Below are 18976 nucleotides of genomic sequence, written 5' to 3'. Positions count from 1 at the left end.
ATGCTAGAGCCAGAGTAGCTTACAACCTCTCATCCTGATCCCTGCCATACCTACAGGGAGCCATGGGAGCCCTGGGGACGCCCAGGCAGCAAGCAGCAGAGGGCAGCAAAAATACAGTTGACACTCCAACATTCCTGCTCCCTCTACTCAGATGACAGCTTCTGAGTCTTCCCCCTGCCCCTCCTCCCCCATCTACTGGGAGGAATCTTTCCAAGTCATATTCTATGGTCTTACCTGCCCCTCTCCCATTAAGATGCTTCTGCTTCTCCCTACCCTGCTACCTGTCCCCCTCCATGTTTCCTGCCCCCACTCCCCAACCAACACAGTAGATAGTCCTGCTTCCCCCCAGGGCTCCCAACTCTGGACCTCCTCCTCTCACATCCCGGAATTCCACATCCTTCTGAATCCACCCATTTCTCCCTACCCCATTAGGTCTATTATTAGGTACCCCCCACAAGGCCCCACTCATTAGATCCCTCATTTGCTCCATACTCTCCGTGGCTCCCAGTGCCCTTGGACTAAAATCCACACACCTCATCAAGGCTCACAGTCCCCAAGTGGCCCTCCCTGCCCAACTCCTTCCCACCTCAGGGCCCTTCCTCCAGCCTGGCTCATTCTCTGCCTATAAGTCTCCACTCACTACCCTAGAGGGTTCTCCACCCAGAGGCCCCACATAAAGTTACCCCCCAGGCCATAGTCTTGTCATCCATCAGATTCTGAGGTGGGTATTCATCTGCTGGCTGGGTGAGTGTCCTGATCCTGTGTGCCGGATGGGTCCACTTCGGTACCCAGCGCTTGGTGCAGAGCCCTGCTCACAGTAGGTGCTTGAAGAACTGGCCCAGTCCAGGTGTCAGTCTGTGGCCCCCACAACCACACACACACACAATAGGGTAGGAGGAGTGCAGGCACCAGACAGTACCCCCTCCAAGAACCTCCCTGGGGAGACAGGTCAGGTTTGTTGGCGATGGAATCAATTTTCATATGTTTTTATTTCTTTGTGTGGCTTTTCAGGAAGGGATTCCCCCCACACACACACACACACACATTTTTCCCTTTTCCCAGCAGGTTTCCCAGGAGGAGGATGCACCCCGGCCTGGAAAAATAATGGAGGTGGAAGGAAGAGGAACTCAGCATCTTCCCCATCCTCCTGGCATGGACGGAGGGTGAAAGAGAGTAGGTAGCAGATGCCCGTGTGACAGCACTGTGTCGCAGCCCTAGGAGAGGGGCAGGCCTGCCCTGCACGTTGCATATATTGAGAGAAGAGAGTCCTAGGAGAAACCGTGGCGGGTGGGGGGAATGCTGTACTCGGCTGGATAGCACCTGTATTCTGGAGCCATCAGGGGGCGACATAGGCCGGAGAGAACGGCAGCACCCTAGCATTCTACCCCGGTATTCTTAGATCCCACCTGCTTTCCGAGCTTTTAAAGAGTGAACCAGGACTCAAACCAGAGGTTAGAGCCTCCAAAGCTCCAAAGGGACAGCGTCTGGGTCCCTTGATGGCGTGACCCCAGCCAAGGGACTTCCCCTCCTAATTCCTTGATCTCCTCATTTGTGTGATAGGCATGTGCCAGATACTACCTCCCCAGGTAGTCATGGGTCTACCAGTATTTGGGGTCATGGCCACTGACAGCCCTTCCCCGTGACCTTCATTGTACTGTATGCCCAGCACAGGGCATACGTTCTGTGCACGTTAGACAATGAAGCAATGAATGAAAAGGCGCTTAGTTTGTGCCAGGTTTGTGTTATGCTGATTCATTTTTGTTTGTTTGTTTTAATCGAGAGAGAGAGAGAGAGAGAGGAAAAAAAAGAGAGAGAGAGAAAAAGAAAGGGACAGACATACAGGGACAGACTGACAGTAATGGAGAGAAAGATGAGAAGCATCAATTCTTCATTGCCACACCTTAGTTGTTCATTAATTGCTTTTTCATAAGTGCCTGGGGGAGGGGGCTTCAGCTGAGCCAGTGACCCTTTGCTCAAGCTAGTGACCTTGGGCTCAAGCCAGCAACCATTGGGTCATGTCTATGATGCCATGCTCAAGCCGGTGAGCCCACGCTCAAGCCAGTGACCTTGGGAATTCGAACCTGAGTCCTCAGCACCCCAGGCCGAAAGCTCTATCCACTGTGCCAGTGTCTGGTCAGGCTATGGGGGTTCAATTTATTCCTTTGAGGCAGCGGCTCTTTTATCCCTATTTATAGATGGGTAAACTGAAGCTCAGAAAAAGCAGACCTCCTCCAGTACGTATTTACTCAGGACTTGAATTCAATGTCTTCCCTTCGACTTAGCCTGAGAGTAGGGTTTGGTGATGCACTTCCTCTAGGTTCTAGAGAAACGGGTCCAGTTGGAGAAGGTTTCAAGTGGAACGAGTTTTCCTTCAAGGACCCTGCAGCCTTAAAAGTGAACCCTAGCCTGACCTGTGGTGGTGTAGTGGATAAAACGTTGATCTGGAACTCAGAGGTGGCTGGTTCAAAACCCCAAGCGGGAGTTGATGCTTCCTGCTCCTCCCACCTTCTCTCTCTCTCTCTCTCTCTCTCTTCCTTCTCCTCTAAAATGAGTTTTTTAAAAAGAAAGTGAATCCCAGTCCTTCAGGTGAGTGAGCTCCCATAGCTCAAAGGTATACAACACGGGGAGGGGTTTGAATGCTGTAGTCACCCTCGTAGCTGTGTGGCCTGGGGTGAGTAACATGCCATCTCTGAGCTTCAGTTTCTCCACCAGTCAACGGGAGACATTAGCCGCCCGTGGTCAGGGTAGAGTCCCATAGGAAGCCTCCCACCCCGACCCCCAGCAGCCACTCCCGTGACTGACCCTGTCCAGGGAGGAAAGGGTGCGGATAGGTCTGAGGGCGGAGTTTCGTTGACCCGGTGGGAGCCCAATAAAAGCCGCTGCCCACCGCGGTTGGCCGCCCCTTTACGCCCCACCGAGACCTGTCAGCACTGATCGCGGATCCCAAGAAGACAAAGCCTGGTGGCGGATACACGGCTTCACCGGGCAGCCGGACGGAGCGGGAGGCGAGGTGGACCTTCAGACTGACAGCGGAGGCAACCGCGTAGCCGGAGAGGAGAGACAGGAAGGCAGACCGACGCAGCGAGGGCCGCCGGGAACCGAAGGGAACAGGCGTGCGCCTCGCTGCGAGTCCGAGCATCCTCCCACCTAAGTCCTTGCCTCCTCCAGCGCCGCCAACCTCCCTAGCCTCCGTGCGCGGGGTGGGCGGGGTGGTGCGTGGCCCTGTACCCGCAGGTCATGGCCGCCGTCGGGGCGGGGGAGCGGGCCACCTTTGGAGCCTGGGACTATGCGGTCTTCGCGCTCATGCTCCTCGTGTCCACAGGCATCGGGCTGTGGGTGGGGCTGGCACGGGGCGGGCAGCGCAGCGCTGAGGACTTCTTCACAGGGGGTCGGCGCCTGGCGGCCCTGCCCGTCGGCCTCTCGCTGGCCGCCAGCTTCATGTCAGCTGTGCAGGTGCTGGGCGTACCTGCTGAGGCCTACCGCTATGGCCTCAAGTTCCTCTGGATGACTGTGGGCCAGCTGCTCAACTCCCTACTCACTGCCGCCTTCTACATGCCAGTCTTCTACCGCCTGGGCCTCACCAGCACCTACCAGGTACCAGGCAGAGGCGGGGAGCCGGACCTGCCTGGCTGGGAACGCAGGGACGCGGTGCAGTGCGGGGAGCCTGGGCTTTGAACTGCTGTACAGGGGGACACAGACGGGCTTCTCGATGTTTTCGTGCCCCCCCCCCCCCACCATATACAGGAGGGCAGGGTTCTGGGAAGAAGTCCCAGGCAGTGGGACGAGGGACAGGAAGGAGGAAGAGGAGCTGGTGTTCTGGTTCTCTTCGGCTGAAGTCTGCAGAGGGTGGGGCCAGATTCGGTCAAGTTTGCACTCAGGAGTGGATAGGCACACACATGCGGGAGTGTGAGGACTCCTGAGTGTTCGTCGGATGTTTGGCTTGAGATTCCAAACCCAATTTCTCCCCTTTCCCCTGCCTTTGGCAAGGGGCAGGCCTTTGCTCTCAGATTTCCCATATGTCCAGCCTGGCTAATTACAGGACCCTCCTTCAGGCCATGGGTAAAGCGATTAAAATCGCGGCTAATAAAATTGGCCACTGGCAGAACAGGCACAAGTGACGGGGGACGTGTACATACTTGATGGCTCAATCCTTCTGGGCACATGCCGTGGGCGCAGGCACAGGGATGGCACCTATGCACAGGTGTGTGCAGAGAGGTCGAAATGTGTACGTTTGGCAGAGGCTCCCACCAGCAAGCGTGCAGAGAGCAAAGCTGGCCTCCGGAGGGAGGCCAGAAGCCAAGAGGTCAGGTGAAGGAACCCAGACGTCTTAAGCCCCTGGCTAAGATCTGTCCAGGTGACCACGAGCTCTCGGCTCCTCCTTGCAGTACCTGGAGCTGCGTTTCAGCCGCACTGTGCGTCTCTGTGGGACCCTGCAGTTCCTGGTGGCCACAGTGAGTGGCCTGCCTCTGCCCTCTCCCGTAGGGTCCTGCCTTCATCTGCCCCGCCCACAAACCCTCCCCCATCCTTCATGACTGTGCTTTGTGGCTCCCGCTCCCATCAAGCAAGACCCTGCCCAGGCCCTGCCCCTCGTGGCTAGATCTACAGGTTTGGTCCGCCTGCCTCCCACAAGACCTGACGTGACCCCGCCTCCACCTGCATGGCACCGCTCTCCCACCTCCTTTCCTACCCCACCCAACACCTTCTTCCCCCATCTTCAAATTCCTTCCTCACCCGTTACCACTACCATTATTACCCTACCTCACCCTCCCACCTGCAGGTGCTATACACTGGCATCGTGATCTATGCCCCTGCGCTCATCCTGAACCAAGGTAAGAGGAGGGTGTCTGGATGGAGACAAAGGCTTACAGGCTGTACCAAAGAAGGGCGGCCCTCCTAGGAGACACTTGGGAGGGAAGACTCCTGGAGAGAGAAGAGCCCAAGACACTAAAGGCCAAGTTTGTTCCCCACTTAGTAGCCTAATGGAAGTAATCTCCTTGCACAGTGACCAGGCTGGACATCTGGGCATCGCTCCTGTCCACCGGAGCCATCTGCACCTTCTACACCACTGTGGTGAGTGACCCCCCCACCCCAAGTGAGGGCTCCATGCCTGCTGGGTGGGGGAGACCCTGGGCTAGCTGTCCACTCCCTAACTTTTCTTTCTCCCATGGAAGCCCAATCCCAGCTGGGCCTGTTTCCTCATCTTTATAATGAAAGAATACTTGAAAGGCCTATTGATTAGAGTCCAGGGATAAGGTATCTTCAGGCCTGACTGGATCCAGGGGATTACAAAAGTGTCCTTTAGGTCCTTCTCCCACATCTAGGGGTTCTATCAACTCCATGCATCCACCCCTTTGGGCAGAAAGTGAGTCCTTGCCTGACCTGTGGTGGCACAGTGGGTAAAGCGTTGACCTGGAACACTGAGGTTTGAACCCTGGGCTTGCACATATGGGAAGCAACTACGAATTGATGCTTCTTGCTCCCCCAACCCCCACTTTCTCTCTCTCTTCTTTCTCTAAAATGATTTTTTTTAGGCCCTGGCCGGTTGGCTCAGCAGTAGAGCATCGGCCTGGTGTGCGGGGGACCCGGGTTTGATTCCCAGCCAGGACACACAGGAGAAGCGCCCATCTGCTTCTCCACCCCCCTCCTTCCTCTCTGTCTCTCTCTTCCCCTCCCACAGCCGAGGCTCCATTGGAGCAAAGATGACCCGGGCGCTGGGGATGGCTCCTTGGCCTCTGCCCCAGGCGCTAGAGTGGCTCTGGTTGGGGCAGAGCGACTCCCTGGAGGGGCAGAGCATCGCCCCCTGGTGGGCAGAGCATCGCCCCCTGGTGGGCGTGCCGGGTGGATCCCAGTCAGGCGCATGCGGCAGTCTGTCTGACTTTCTCTCCCCGTTTCTAGCTTCAGAAAAATACAAAAAAAAAAAAAAAAAGAATTTAAAAAAGAAAGTAAGTTCTTATTTCAGGACAGGCTGCTAAAGTCCAGAAGGGCTGTTTGGCTGGCTCTGCTCTTGTGTGCAGGATGAACAGAAGTTTGGGGGTTGGGATATTCTTTTTTAATTTTAGCAAGAGAGAGTGAGAGATAGGGACAGATAGCAAGGGAGAGAGATGAGAAGCACAAACTCATATTATTGCACTTTAGTTGTTCATGGATTGCTTTCTCATAGTGCCTTGATGGGGGGGTGGAGCTCCAGCCTAGCTAGTGACCCCTTGCTCAAGCCAGTGACCTTGGGCTTCAAGCCAGTGACCTTTGGGCTCTAGCCAGCAGTCATGGGGTCATATCTATGATCCCATGCTCAAGCTGGTGAGTCCTCACTCAAGCTGGATGAGCCCAAGCTCAAGCTGGTGACCTCAGAGTTTCGTACCTAGGTCCTCAGTATCCCAGGCAGATGCTCCATCCACTGTGCCACCACCTGGTCAGGCTAAACCTTTTTATTAAATTGATTGATTGATTGATTTGAGAGAGAGAGCATTCATTTGTTATTCCACTTAGTTGCGCATTCATTGATTGCTTCCCATATGTGCCCTGAATGGGGATGGAACCTGTAACCTTGGTGTTATAGGTCAACACTTAGTCTAACCAACTGAGCTAACTGGCCAGGGCTAGGATAGTCCAATAGTTTATTCTTGAAGCTGGGAGCAGGGTTGGCCTCACCTGAACCACCTGTGTGGGAAGAAGGGGCCTTTTCAAAGGAAAATCCAGGAGTTGCCATGGGAAAGCAAAGGCATGGAGGCTTAGAGGGGTAAAACCCACAGCTAATAGTAATAGTAGCAACCATCACTCACTCACTCATTGGACACTTATATGTGCCATTCTAAATATTTTTCTCATATTAACTAACATAAGTCTTACATCACCATAAAGAGGGTACTGTTATAACCTAATTTTTTAAAGATTTTTTTATTTATTAATTTTAGAGAGAGGAGACAGAAAGAGAGAGAGAGAGAGAGAGAGAGAGAAGGAGGGAGGAGCAGGAAGCATCAACTCCCATATGTGCCATGACCAGGCAAGCCCGGGATTTTGAACTGGCAACCTCAGTGTTCCAGGTCGACACTTTTACCCACTATGCCACCACAGGTCAGGCTGTTATAACCTCATTTTACAGATAAGGAAACTGAGTCAGGGACAGGCATTGGTCCCAGCTACTGCTAGAGGCCAGGCCAGACTGGCTCCAGCCAGGTATCCCATCAGACCCCTCTTTGCCCCCCTTTGTCCTGTTCTGCAGACCCCAGGCAGGTCCCTGTCTAACTCCCTCTCCCTTTCTGTCACATCCTGCAGGGTGGCATGAAGGCTGTGATCTGGACTGACACGTTCCAGGTTATGGTGATGCTGGCTGGTTTCTGGGTTGTCCTGGCCCGTGGGACCATGCTTGTGGGTGGGCCCAGGCAGGTGATTGATCTTGCCCAGAACCACTCCCGGATCAACCTGATGGAGTGAGTGAAAATATAGAGGGGTTTACTGCAAGGTGATGGAGCTAGCATCCCTTTGCCTTGGGAGGAACCAGCCAATGCCTTCTGCTTCAGAAAGCCCTGCCTGATCTCTTTCCCAGACTTCCCACAGATAGCACCCTGGCTCCCCGTTTCTGTACTCCCAACCCTGATCCCTCCATCTGGCCCAGACATCTGCCTTACCCCACCCCCCAGCCCAGACTGTGAACTGAAGGCTCTCTGAGGTCCCAGCTGGACACAGAAATAATGATTTTGGAATACATACACAGATGCCTCAGTGAACAAATAAATGAATTTTTAATCTGGCTAACTCCTACCCAGACTTCAAAACTTATCCCCAATATTCCCTTAAGGTCTTGGGGATCTTGGGAGGGTGAAGTCAGTGTGGCATCCCACATGGCTGATTTGCCCTGCCTTCATCCAGCTTTGACCCAGACCCACGGAGTCGCTACACATTCTGGACTTTTGTGGTGGGTGGCACGTTGGTGTGGCTCTCAATGTACGGCGTGAACCAAGCCCAGGTGCAGCGCTATGTGGCCTGCCGCACAGAGAAGCAGGCCAAGCTGTGAGTGTTTAGGGTGTCGGGTAGGGGCCTCTCAGATGCGCTGCCCCCATCCCCAGCTTGAGGCTACAACTCCCCACAGGGCCCTGCTCATCAACCAGCTGGGTCTGTTCCTGATTGTGTCCAGTGCTGCTTGCTGTGGCATCATCATGTTCACATTCTATATGGACTGTGACCCCCTCCTCACAGGGCGTATTTCTGCCCCAGATCAGGTGAGTCTGGTCCAGCATTCTAGGCCACTTCTGTCCCTATCCCTACTCTGATCCTGTATATGAATGAATTTCTGGGAGTGAGGGTAGAAAAGCTTTCCTAGCAGAGAGAACAGCCTGTGCAAAGGTCCAGAGGCAGGAGAGACCTTAGCTCAGAGGAAGATCTAGAAGGAGTGGGAAAGATGAGGCTGGGAGGCAATGGGGAGCCATGGTGGATGTAAGCCTAAGAGGGGCATATTCAGATCTAGAGTCATAGACTCCTTGAGGACTATCAAGGAGATGGGACCATGGTTCAGCACAAAGTGATGGTGTTAATAATAATAATGACCAGCTCTCATGTCCAAGCACCAACTCTATGCCACATGTTGTTCCTTTCACAAGGAGTTAGTTTCCCATAAAATCCTTCAACATGTGATGTGGCCAAGGCTATCATGGTGCCCACTTTATAGATAAGTGAACTGAGGCTAGAAGGGGTAGGAGGCAACTGTGTAGTAAGGTCTGTTAACTGCAAGCAAGTCAAGGGCAGTGCCAGGGCCCGGACCCATGCCCAGGTCACTCGCCAGCTGGATCTCTCTACCCATGGGGTTCATAGTGGGCAGAGGCTGCAAGACTATTATTGCATCTCTTGACCTCCCTTGGGATCAGAATCCCAACTGCCTGACAGCAACCTCAGGCAGGGCTGCATCTCTCAGCCTCACTGTCCTCGTCAGTAAAGTGGGGATGACATAGGACCCTGCCTCACTGGGATCCCAGGACTCTGTGCATGGTGTGGGCTCAGTGATGATTATAGGTGCATACAGCTCACCAACAAACACGCACTAAGTGACTTCTGTGAGTCCGGCCTGCACTGGGTGCTGGAGACATGCAAGGTGAGGACAGACGGAAGCCTTAGTCTCCGGCTGCTCCTGTCCTGGCGGCTGATCCCCACCTTCCCCCAGTACATGCCCCTGCTCGTGCTCGACATCTTCAAGGACCTGCCTGGAGTCCCTGGGCTCTTTCTGGCCTGTGCCTACAGTGGCACCCTCAGGTGAGCGGCCCTGCTTGCTCACTCAGCCATGTCCCAGCCCCGCAGGGCCTTTTTGTCCCTACCACCCATGACCCTTTGGGATAGAATGCTCTGGACATGTCTACCATTTATAGTTCCTGCTTGGCTCCCCACATGTAGCTCAAGTGAGTTCTGATTAAGGACACACTCTGGACACAAGGAATCCAACTATGGAGTCTTTACCTTCTTGGCACCTGGAAGCCACACCTGGCTCCCCTCTCTTCCTTTCTTCTCTCTGTCCTTCTCCTCAAATGTTTGTTGAGCATCTACTATATTTCAAACCTGCTGTCATAAATCCTGGGGCACAACTGTGACCAAGTGGTCTTCACTCCTACCCTCATGGGCCTCACATTCTGGTGGTTTCAAATTTTCCTTGTCTTCTGGCCACAGGCCTGTTCCTGCTGTGACCAGGGTCCCAGGTGGCAGTTCTCTATAAGAACTTGTGTCATTTGTGTCCCCGGTTGTGGGCATCATTGCTCCCATTGGAGGGGGGTGGTCCCAAGTCTGTGGAGTGGGAGTGGGGGATGGATATCTCCTCTACTCCTGGGGTGGTATCTATCACCCATGCCTCTGCCCTTGGGCTAGGTGGAGTCCTGTCAGGTCAGATGTTGTGGGTAGCTGGGGGCCTTCCCAGCAGGTGGGCCCGAGAGATGGTATGGTGCCATCTCTGGATATGGGCTAAGCACACATACACACCTGCTACCTCATGCCCCCCAGCACTGCATCCACCAGCATCAATGCCATGGCTGCGGTCACTGTGGAGGACCTCATCAAACCCTGGCTGCCCAACCTGGCACCCCAGAGACTTGTAATCATCTCCAAGGGGCTCTGTGAGTTGGTGTGATATGGGTGGGGGGGCAGGGTAACCTCTCCTCACTGACAGTGCCATCCCTGTCACTACAGCACTGGTATATGGCTCAGCCTGTCTCGTGGTAGCGGCTCTCTCTTCACTGCTGGGGGGTGGAGTCCTACAGGTGAGTCCCCCCCCAACCATGCTTTCTCTCTCCAAGAGGTGGGGCATCTTCTGCCTTGCACTGAGGTTAGAGAGGGTCAGTCACTCTCTGGGTACTATCTGCTGCCAGTGGATGCATACTTCCTGCAGCCCTCTGGGTGGAGGGAAGAGGAGGTGGGGGTAGTGGCCTAGGGGCAGGAAGAAACTCCTAGATGTGGGATTGCATCTATTAGGAGACAAAATAGACATTTTAGCCCTCAACTCAGGGGAGAGAGACAGAAACAGGGTGTCTCCTCCTCTTTAGGGAAACTGAGGTACAGAGGAGTCTTAGGCCTGCATTGGGTTTGTCCAGGTCTTGCTTTCCCAGCAGGTAGACTGAGGCTCAGAGAGGGGGAGAGGCCCTGCTCTCAGTCACTGCCCCATCCACTCCCCCAGGGGTCCTTCACTGTCATGGGCGTCCTCAGCGGCCCCCTCCTGGGAGCCTTCACTCTGGGAATGTTCCTCCCAGCCTGCAACACACCGGTGAGTGGGGGCAGAAGACAGAGGGGCTGGGGAGCAAGGCCAGACTCCCCAGGTCTGCTGATTCCGTTCTGCCCCCAGGGCGTCCTCTCAGGGCTGTTGGCAGGCTTGACGATCTCACTGTGGGTGGCTGTGGGTGCCACTCTGTACCCTCCCAAAGCGGAGTCCATGGGTGTCCTGCCCTCCTCAGCTGCTGGCTGTGTGGGGCCCTCTGCCAATGCCTCTGGCCTCCTGGGCTCGCTCCTCATCACCAGTGCCTCCAGTGGGGCCCCCAGGTGAGTGAGGGAGGCTTGGCATGAAAGAATGTGATCAGGAAGCGCCCTTAAACTGACTCTCAAATGCCACGGAGGAGGGAGCGGGGCTTGGGTGAAAGGGAGGAAAGGGCATTCCCAGCTGAGGGATCAGAATCAGAAAATGCAAAGGCCCTGAGGCCAAGTTCAAATGAGTGCACTGACTGTAAGGGCGGTTAGGATGGATTTAATAGGAGGATAAAGGATAAGAGATGAGATCCAGCCAGAGGAATTTGGTATGACTTTTAAAAAAGATTTTACTTATTAATTTTTAGAGAGAGGAGAGAGGGAGGGAGAGAGAGAAGAGTGGCGAGAGGAGCAGGACCATCAGCCTTTAGCAGTAGTTGCTTCTTTTGTGTGCCTTGACTCGCCTGCCAAGAGCAGGGTTTCAAACCTGCGACCTCAGCGTTCCAGGTTGATTCTTTACCCACTGTGCCACCACAGGTCAGGCAATGTCATTTCTATTGTGATATATTAACAAATTACAGACCATAAAATTAGTCATTTAAAAGTGAGTTCTACAGCTCGATGTTCCTGTCTCTTACTTTCTTTCCTTTCTCACTAAAATGCAAAAAAAAAAAATTAAAGTGAGTTCTAATATTTGCATGGTTATACAATCATCACACTATCTAACTCAAGAAATTTTTCATCACTTCTAAAGGAAGCCCTGTACCAATTAGAAATTACTTTCTAGCCTGACCAGGCAGTGGCGCAGTGGATAGAGCGTCGGACTGGGATGCGGAAGACCTAGATGTTCGATTCCCCGAGGTCGCTAGCTTGAGCGCAGGCTCATCTGGTTTGAGCAAAGCTCACCAGCTTGGACCTAAGGTCGCTGGCTTGAACAAGGGGTTACTCAGTCTCCTGAAGGCCTGTGGTCAAGGCACATATGAGAAAGCAATCAATGAACAACTAAGGTGTCGCAACGAAAAACTGAAGATTGATGCTTATCATCTCTCTCCATTCCTGTTTCTCCCTATCTATCCTTCTCTCTATCTCTCTCTCTGTCACTGTAAAAAAAAAAAAAAAAAAAAAAAGAAAGAAAGAAAGAAAGAAATCACTTTCTAGTCCCACCCACCTACCCACCCAGCTCCTGACAACCACTAATCCACTTTCTGTCTCTGGATTTGCCTGTTCTGGACATTTCATATAAATGGATTCATACTATGTGTGGCCTTCTCTGTTTGGCTTCTCTTACTCAGCATGTTTTTTCCCCTTAATTTATTGATTTGAGAGAGAGAGGTAGAAAAACATCAGTTTGTTGGTACACTTATTTATGCATTCATTGATTGATTCTTTATGTGCCCTGCCCGGGGATTGAACCAGCAACCTGGTGTATAGGGACAACACTCTATCCCAGGGGTCCCCAACCCCTAAGCCACGGACCGGTACCGGTCCGTGGGCCATTTGGTACCAGTTCACAGAGAAAGAATAAAAAACTTACATTATTTCTGTTTTATTTATATTTAAGTCTGAACAATGTGGGTTTTTTTTAAAGATTTTATTTATTCATTTTAGAGAGGAAGAGAGAGAGAGAGAAGGGGGGAGGAGCAGGAAGCATCAACTCCCACATGTGCCTTGACCAGGCAAGCCCGGGGTTTCGAACCACAACCTCATCATTCCAGGTCGATGCTTTTTATTTATTTATTTATTTTCTGTATTTTTCTGAAGCTGGAAACAGGAGAGACAGTCAGACAGACTCCTGCATGCGCCCAACCGGGATCCACCCTGCACGCCCACCAGGGGCGACGCTCTGCCCACTAGGGGGTGATGCTCTGCCCCTCCGGTGCACCGCTCTGCCGAGACCAGAGCCACTCTAGAGCCTGGGGCAGGGGCCAAGGAGCTATCCCCAGCACCCAGGCCATCTTTGCTCCAATGGAGCCTTGGCTGCGGGAGGGGAAGAGACAGACAGAGAGGAAGGAGGGGTTGGGAGTGGAGAAGCAAATGGGCACTTCTCCTATGTGCCCTGGCTGGGAATCGAACCCGGGTCCCCCACATGCCAGGCCGACGCTCTACCGCTGAGCCAACCGGCCAGGGCCTCCAGGTTGATGCTTTATACACTGTGCCACCATAGGTCAGGCCTGTTTTATTTTTTAAAAATGACCAGATTCCCTCTGTTACATCTGTCTAAGACTCACTCCTGATGCTTGTCTTATAAGTTTGACAATTATATTTAAAAATACCAAATTTTTACGCCGGTCACATAATTTTATTTTGTGCATTTATCCATCCCACCCTAAAGGCCGGTCCGTGAAAATATTTTCTGACATTAAACCGGTCCGTGGCCCAGAAAAGGTTGGGGACCACTGCTGTAACCAACTGAGCTCCCCAGTCAGGGTATCATGATGTTTTTGAGTTTTGTCTGTATATGTTATAGTGCTTGTCAATGCTTCATTCCTCTTTACGGCTGAGTAAAATTTCCTTGTGTGGAATGACCATGTTTTGTTTGTCCATTCATCAGTTGATGGACATTGAGTTGTTTCTCCTTTTTGATGGTTGTGAATAGTGCTGCTCTGAACATTTATGTACAAGTTTTGGTATGGACATATGCTTTTATTTTTCTTGGTCTATAGCTAGGAGTGGAATTGCTGGGTCATATGGTAATTCTATGTTTAACTTTCTGAGAAACCACCAGACTATTCTGCCGCAGCTGTACCATTTTACATTTCCACAGCAGTGTATGAGAGTTCTCATTTCTTCACATCCTCAGCACCACTTGTCATTTTCCTATTGTTAATTCTAGCCATCCTGTGGGTATAAGGTGGTATCTCATTGTGGTTTTGATTTGCATTTCTCTAATGACAAATGAGGTTGAACATCTTCTCATGAGCTTGTTAGCCATATGTACATCTTCTTTGGAGAAATATGTATTTAAATCCTTTGTCCGTTTTATTTTATTTTAGATTTTATTTATTGATTTTAGAGAGAGAGAAAGGAAAGGGGGAATTGAGGAGCATCAACTCGTAGTAGTTGCTTTTCCTATGTTTCTTGACGAGGCAAACCCAGGGTTTTGAACTGGAGACCTCTGCAGTCCAGGTCGACACTTTATCCACTGTGCAGCCAAAGGACAGGCAATGCTTTGCCCATTTAAAAATTGTGCCTTTGCCTGACCAGGCAGTGGCGCAGTGGATAGAGCGTTGGACTGGGATGCGGAGGACCCAGGTTCGACACCCCGAGGTTGCTAGCTTGACTGCAGGCTCATCTGGTTTGAGCAAAAGCTCACCAGCTTGGACTCAAGGTCGCTGGCTCAAGCAAGGGGTTACTCGATCTGCTGAAGGCCCATGGTCAAGGCACATATGAGAAAGCAATTAATGAACAGCTAAGGTGTCGCAACGTGCAACGAAAAACTAATGATTGATGCTTCTCAACTCTCTGTTACATGTCTGTTTATCCCTGTCTATCCCTCTCTCTGACTCCCTGTCTCTGTAAAAAAAAAAAAAAAATGGGCCTTTTTATTACTGAGCTGTAATTTATATATGCTTTATATCTTTATATGTTCTGAATACTAGATCCTTATCAAATGTATGATTTGTAAATATTTTCTACCATTCTGTGGGTTGTCTTTTTGTGTGTGTGTTAGTGTTAGGTATTTTAAAAAAACAGGAATTTATTGGGGTGACATTGGTTAATAAAACTATACAGGTTTCAAGTGTACAACTCAACAACACATTATCTGCACACTGCATCAGGCACTCACTGCCCCAAATGAAGATTCCTCCTGTCCTCATTCTATGGGTTGTGCTTTTATTCTCTTGATAGAGTCCTTTGATGAACAAAGAGTTCATTCTGAGTAAGTCCAGTTTATCCATGTTCTCTTTGGCTACTTGTGCTTTCGGTGTTATGTCCAAGTAATGATTGCCAAGCCTGAGTCATAAAGATCCACACTTCTATTTTCTTCTAAAAGTTTAATTTTTTTTTCCCCTGAGGACAGTAGGCAGCCATGAAGGGTAATGACTAGAGGCAGGAAGTGAACTGAGTAACACTCCCTCTGGTTGTGTGTGGCGAATGCCTGGGGGTAGGGGCCAGATAGCAGGAGAAAAGTACTGGCTACTGCACACACCTGGGTGGCCAAATGGAAGACTTGGCTAGGCTGTGGCCGTAAAGATGAGAGGAAGGGAATCAATTAAGAGTGGCTTTTAGACTCATGCTCACCTCACCCACCCCCAGAATGGACCCCACAATGGACCCTGGTCAACCCACCTTGGCTGACAGCTTCTATGCCATTTCTTATCTTTATTATGGTGCCCTGGGCACATTGAGCACCGTGTTGTGTGGAGCCCTCATCAGCTGCCTGACAGGTAAGCAGGGTTTCTTGCCTCCTCAAAGGTCACCCTGTCCATCCCTCTGGCTCCAGGACCTACTGGGAAGGAAGAAGAGGAAGGATGCTGCCACTGGCCAAGCAGCAGCCACTCTGTACCAGACACATCTGCACACTTTATACCGCGTCCCCTTCAGGACGACCCTGCACCTTGCAGGCCTTGTCCGAGTTCGCTAAGGCAGAAACTGAGACATCCCACCCCCCAAAGATTAAGTCTTTGCTAGAGAATGTGGGGGTGGGGCCGCAAGATGCTGTCTTATGTGCTGGGATATCATCTCTGATATCAGAATCTTGGCCACTCCGCACCCCTCAGAGAATTCTGAAGCCTGGGGAGAAGTGGAGAGAGATCAAGAGAAATCAACAGTAATAACCATATGTGTTTCTACTTTCTGAGTCTGGACTTGACACTCACCAAGCCTTTACTGAATCTGTCTCTGTGCCATGAACAGAACCACACACTGGACCTCCCACCCATCCACTGATGGATAGAAGAGAAAACTGAAGCCCAGAGAGGGGAAGAGGCTTGCCAGGGTCCCCCAGTGGGTCGTTATCAGATATGGGATTAGAACCCATCAGAGGTCTCTTTTTCCTTCCCAGTCTCCAGTTCTTGCTGTCCCTCACTAAATAACCCCAATTCTCTCTACCTCCAGGCCCGAACAAGCGCAGTGCTCTTGGCCCTGGTCTGCTGTGGTGGGACCTCACATGGCAGACAGCATCAGTGGCTCCCAAGGAAGAAGTGGCCACCCTGGATGAGAGTTTGGTGAAGGTCAGTCTCAGGGCTGGGCTCCAAGAGTGGGGGGAGGGGCAGTGAAAGAGCTGTGAAATAGCTGGGGGGCTCTAGGCATGGCCAGGATTCAGGAGAAGGACATGGTGAGTCACGGTATTTCTCAACTTCTTGTTACCTCCAGTGGAAAGACTCAGTTGGGAGCTGATGTAGCTTCACTGTTTATTGTCCCCTTTAACAAAAACAAAGCAGAAGTTTATAAGTTTCATTTTCATTGTATCTGTTTTTATACTTACTTCCAATCTTTGGCAAGTGGAACTGGTTTGCCTTTGTGTATTGATATAAAGTCTCTCATGAAAATAAAATTACTGAATTCAAAAGTGAGTCAATGGACAATCTTTAAATTTTATTTATTTATTTTTTACAGAGACAGAGAGTGAGTCAGAGAGAGGGATAGACAGGGACAGACAGGAACAGAGAGATGAGAAGCATCAATCATTAGTTTTTCATTGTGCGTTGCAACACCTTAGTTGTTCATTGATTGCTTTCTCATATGTGCCTTGACCGAGGGCCTTCAGCAGACCGAGTAACCCCTTGCTGGAGCCAGCGACCTTGGGTTCAAGCTAGTGGGCTTTTCCTCAAATCAGATGAGCCCACACTCAAACTGGCAACCTCGGGGTCTCGAACCCGGGTCCTCTGCATCCCAGTCCGACGCTCTATCCACTGCGCCACCGCTTGGTCAGGCTGGACAATCTTATATAAGAAGTGTGACAGGCTAGACTGACTTCATCCGAAGCCTTGTGGTTGCTATGTGGATGCCTGGAGTTTGGGAAATGCTGAGGGTCTGATTCAGGCCTGCCCCTGTTTGGGATTCCCTGTTTCATTCCCTCATTTATTTTTTATTTGATTTGATTTTTTAATAAATAAATTTTTATTAATTTTAATGGGGTGACATCAATAAATCAGGGTACATATATTCGAAGAAAACATGTCCAGGTTATCTTCATTCCCTCATTTATTAAGCACTTGCTGTGTACCTAGCCCTGCTCTGGGCTAGAGTCCAAGCCTACTGTTTAGCAGGAGAAGATAAAAGCTAAACTGTGTAATGAGTAGGGGGTGAGAGGGAAGAAAATAAAACAGGCTAGTGTGATGGAAGTGGCTTCCTGGAAGAGGGAACGTTGATAGAGCCCAGAATGAGGAGAGGAGGAGCGAAGGAGCCAGTGAAACAAGGGCAGTGTCTGTGGAGGGCACAGCAGGTGTAAAGGCCCTGAGGCTAAAACAGCTTTGAGGGGTGGGCGGAATTGGGGAGGAAACATTATTTTTTTGAAGGGGAATAGGCAGAGTCAGAGAGTAGGGAAGCAGGCATGAATGCCAGCACTGATGCCTGTACTACAGGTGACATGGATATGAAGAAGAAAAGTGGATGGAGATTTTGGAGACAGAAGGGACTAGCTGATGCACTCACTGGACAAGAGGATATTGTGCAACCCTGCCCAGGTTTCATCCACCCAGGCTGTCAGTGCCCCCATCTGGGAGATGAGCTGATACAGAAAAGGGGTCTCTGAAGAGGTCTTTCTTTTCTCCTCCCCCCAGGGGGCTGAGGAACTGTCCTCCACAGCCAAGAGGCCTCCTGACTTCCTGCCCACCAACAAAGACCATCTGCTTTTCCTGGGGCAGAAGGAGGAGAATGGAGCCAACTCCAACTCCTTGAACCCTGGCAGTGGATGTGAGGATGGTCATGACCTGCGGCAGACAGACCTCTGAGCCTGTGCAGAATTGACTGCCTGGAATGGAACCTCCATGTTCCAATTCCACATTACCAGCCAATCCCAGGCCAGGTGACAATGACCTTGGGCTATGATGGGCTGGATGGTATTATATGCAAATGACTCAGACTGCATGTTCCCCACCCTATGTGGAAGTGAAGCCCCACCTCCAGGAGGTCATTTTTATCCAGCCTCTGCTTCCAGCCAGCTGCTAGTCTTAGATGTTGCACTCCTGACGGCTCCCCCAAAATGAGGTCAGATTTTTCCATACCTACAACAAAAACATGTTGGAGTCCATGTTCTGGACAACATGGGAAACCTCCTGGTCTAACATTAGGGTCTGAGAAAGGCTGCAGCTCTTTCTGAGAGGTGTCTGAACATTAGCAAGAATTTTGGAGGTTCTCAGGTCTAGCACCCTCACAAGTTGGGAAATGAGAACTGAAGAGGGACAGGAATTGAGCCAAGGTCACAGAACAAACCAGAGATGCATTGAGAGTGGACACCAGCTTTCTCTCCTTCATGCCTCCCTCCCCCACCCCATTTTCCTCCCTCTGACCTTGGGAGCAGGATAGGGAGAAGGAGAAATAATATTTCAGCTTTCCTTCTGTGCCTGGCAACTTACCCCATCTTATCCATCAGTGACTGTGAACCCACTTTACAGAGGAAGAAACTGAGGCTCAGTGAGGTTACCTAGTGACTCCAGTCAGGCAGCGACAGCCCTGGGTGCTATATGATGCTGGGGCTCCATTGAGGACACATCAGCTGTACAGAGTCCAGTCCACTAGGCAAGTGTACATCCCTGACCCTTGGCTGGAGACTTCATCCACAAACATCAAATAAATGTACTCTGAGGCTTTATGTCCTGTGCTCTCTGAGAAAATTATTCTGGCCTCAGATCGCTCAGATCTGAGTGCAAATCTTTGTGTCTCTTGACAAAGGCTGTAAGTGAATAAACTTGAGTATTTAAAGCATCCGAGTGAGGTGACCACTCCCACTTCAGGATGCCTTGTACCTAGAGGTGGATTCAACAGCAGGCGCAGCGGGCATGCGCCCTGGGCCCCAACTTTTGTAGTCCTCGCAAAACCCCAACTTTACACTTTTCTAATGACAACAAATTTGGTTCCATATGTGCAATTTTAACATTAATAGTAC

The 18976-nt window shown here is 51.1% G+C and overlaps 1 protein-coding gene across 2 annotated transcripts; it reads left to right on the top strand.

Moving 5' to 3' along the window:
* Positions 1-2920: 2920 nt before the first annotated feature.
* On the top strand, positions 2921-18661 carry SLC5A5 (solute carrier family 5 member 5). 2 transcript variants are annotated; one of them, XM_066269867.1, is made up of 15 exons: positions 2921-3594; positions 4386-4451; positions 4778-4829; positions 5003-5070; positions 7273-7427; positions 7867-8007; positions 8087-8216; positions 9152-9240; positions 9976-10088; positions 10162-10232; positions 10646-10732; positions 10811-11004; positions 15184-15314; positions 15985-16100; positions 17652-18661. In XM_066269867.1, exons 1-15 carry the CDS (start codon positions 3238-3240, stop codon positions 17820-17822), a joined length of 1941 nt encoding a protein of 646 aa, XP_066125964.1. In that variant the 5' UTR covers positions 2921-3237; the 3' UTR covers positions 17823-18661. The 2 variants fall into 2 exon arrangements, with proteins under 2 accessions (XP_066125964.1, XP_066125976.1); XM_066269879.1 differs by lacking the exon at positions 7867-8007.
* The last annotated feature ends 315 nt before the right edge of the window (positions 18662-18976 follow it).

This window comes from Saccopteryx bilineata, chromosome 1 (genome assembly GCF_036850765.1).
Source record: "Saccopteryx bilineata isolate mSacBil1 chromosome 1, mSacBil1_pri_phased_curated, whole genome shotgun sequence".
In the NCBI taxonomy this organism is placed as follows: Eukaryota; Metazoa; Chordata; class Mammalia; order Chiroptera; family Emballonuridae; genus Saccopteryx; species Saccopteryx bilineata.
The sequence above is the reverse complement of the archived record's forward strand: the minus strand, read 5'-3'. Positions and strand labels throughout refer to the sequence as shown.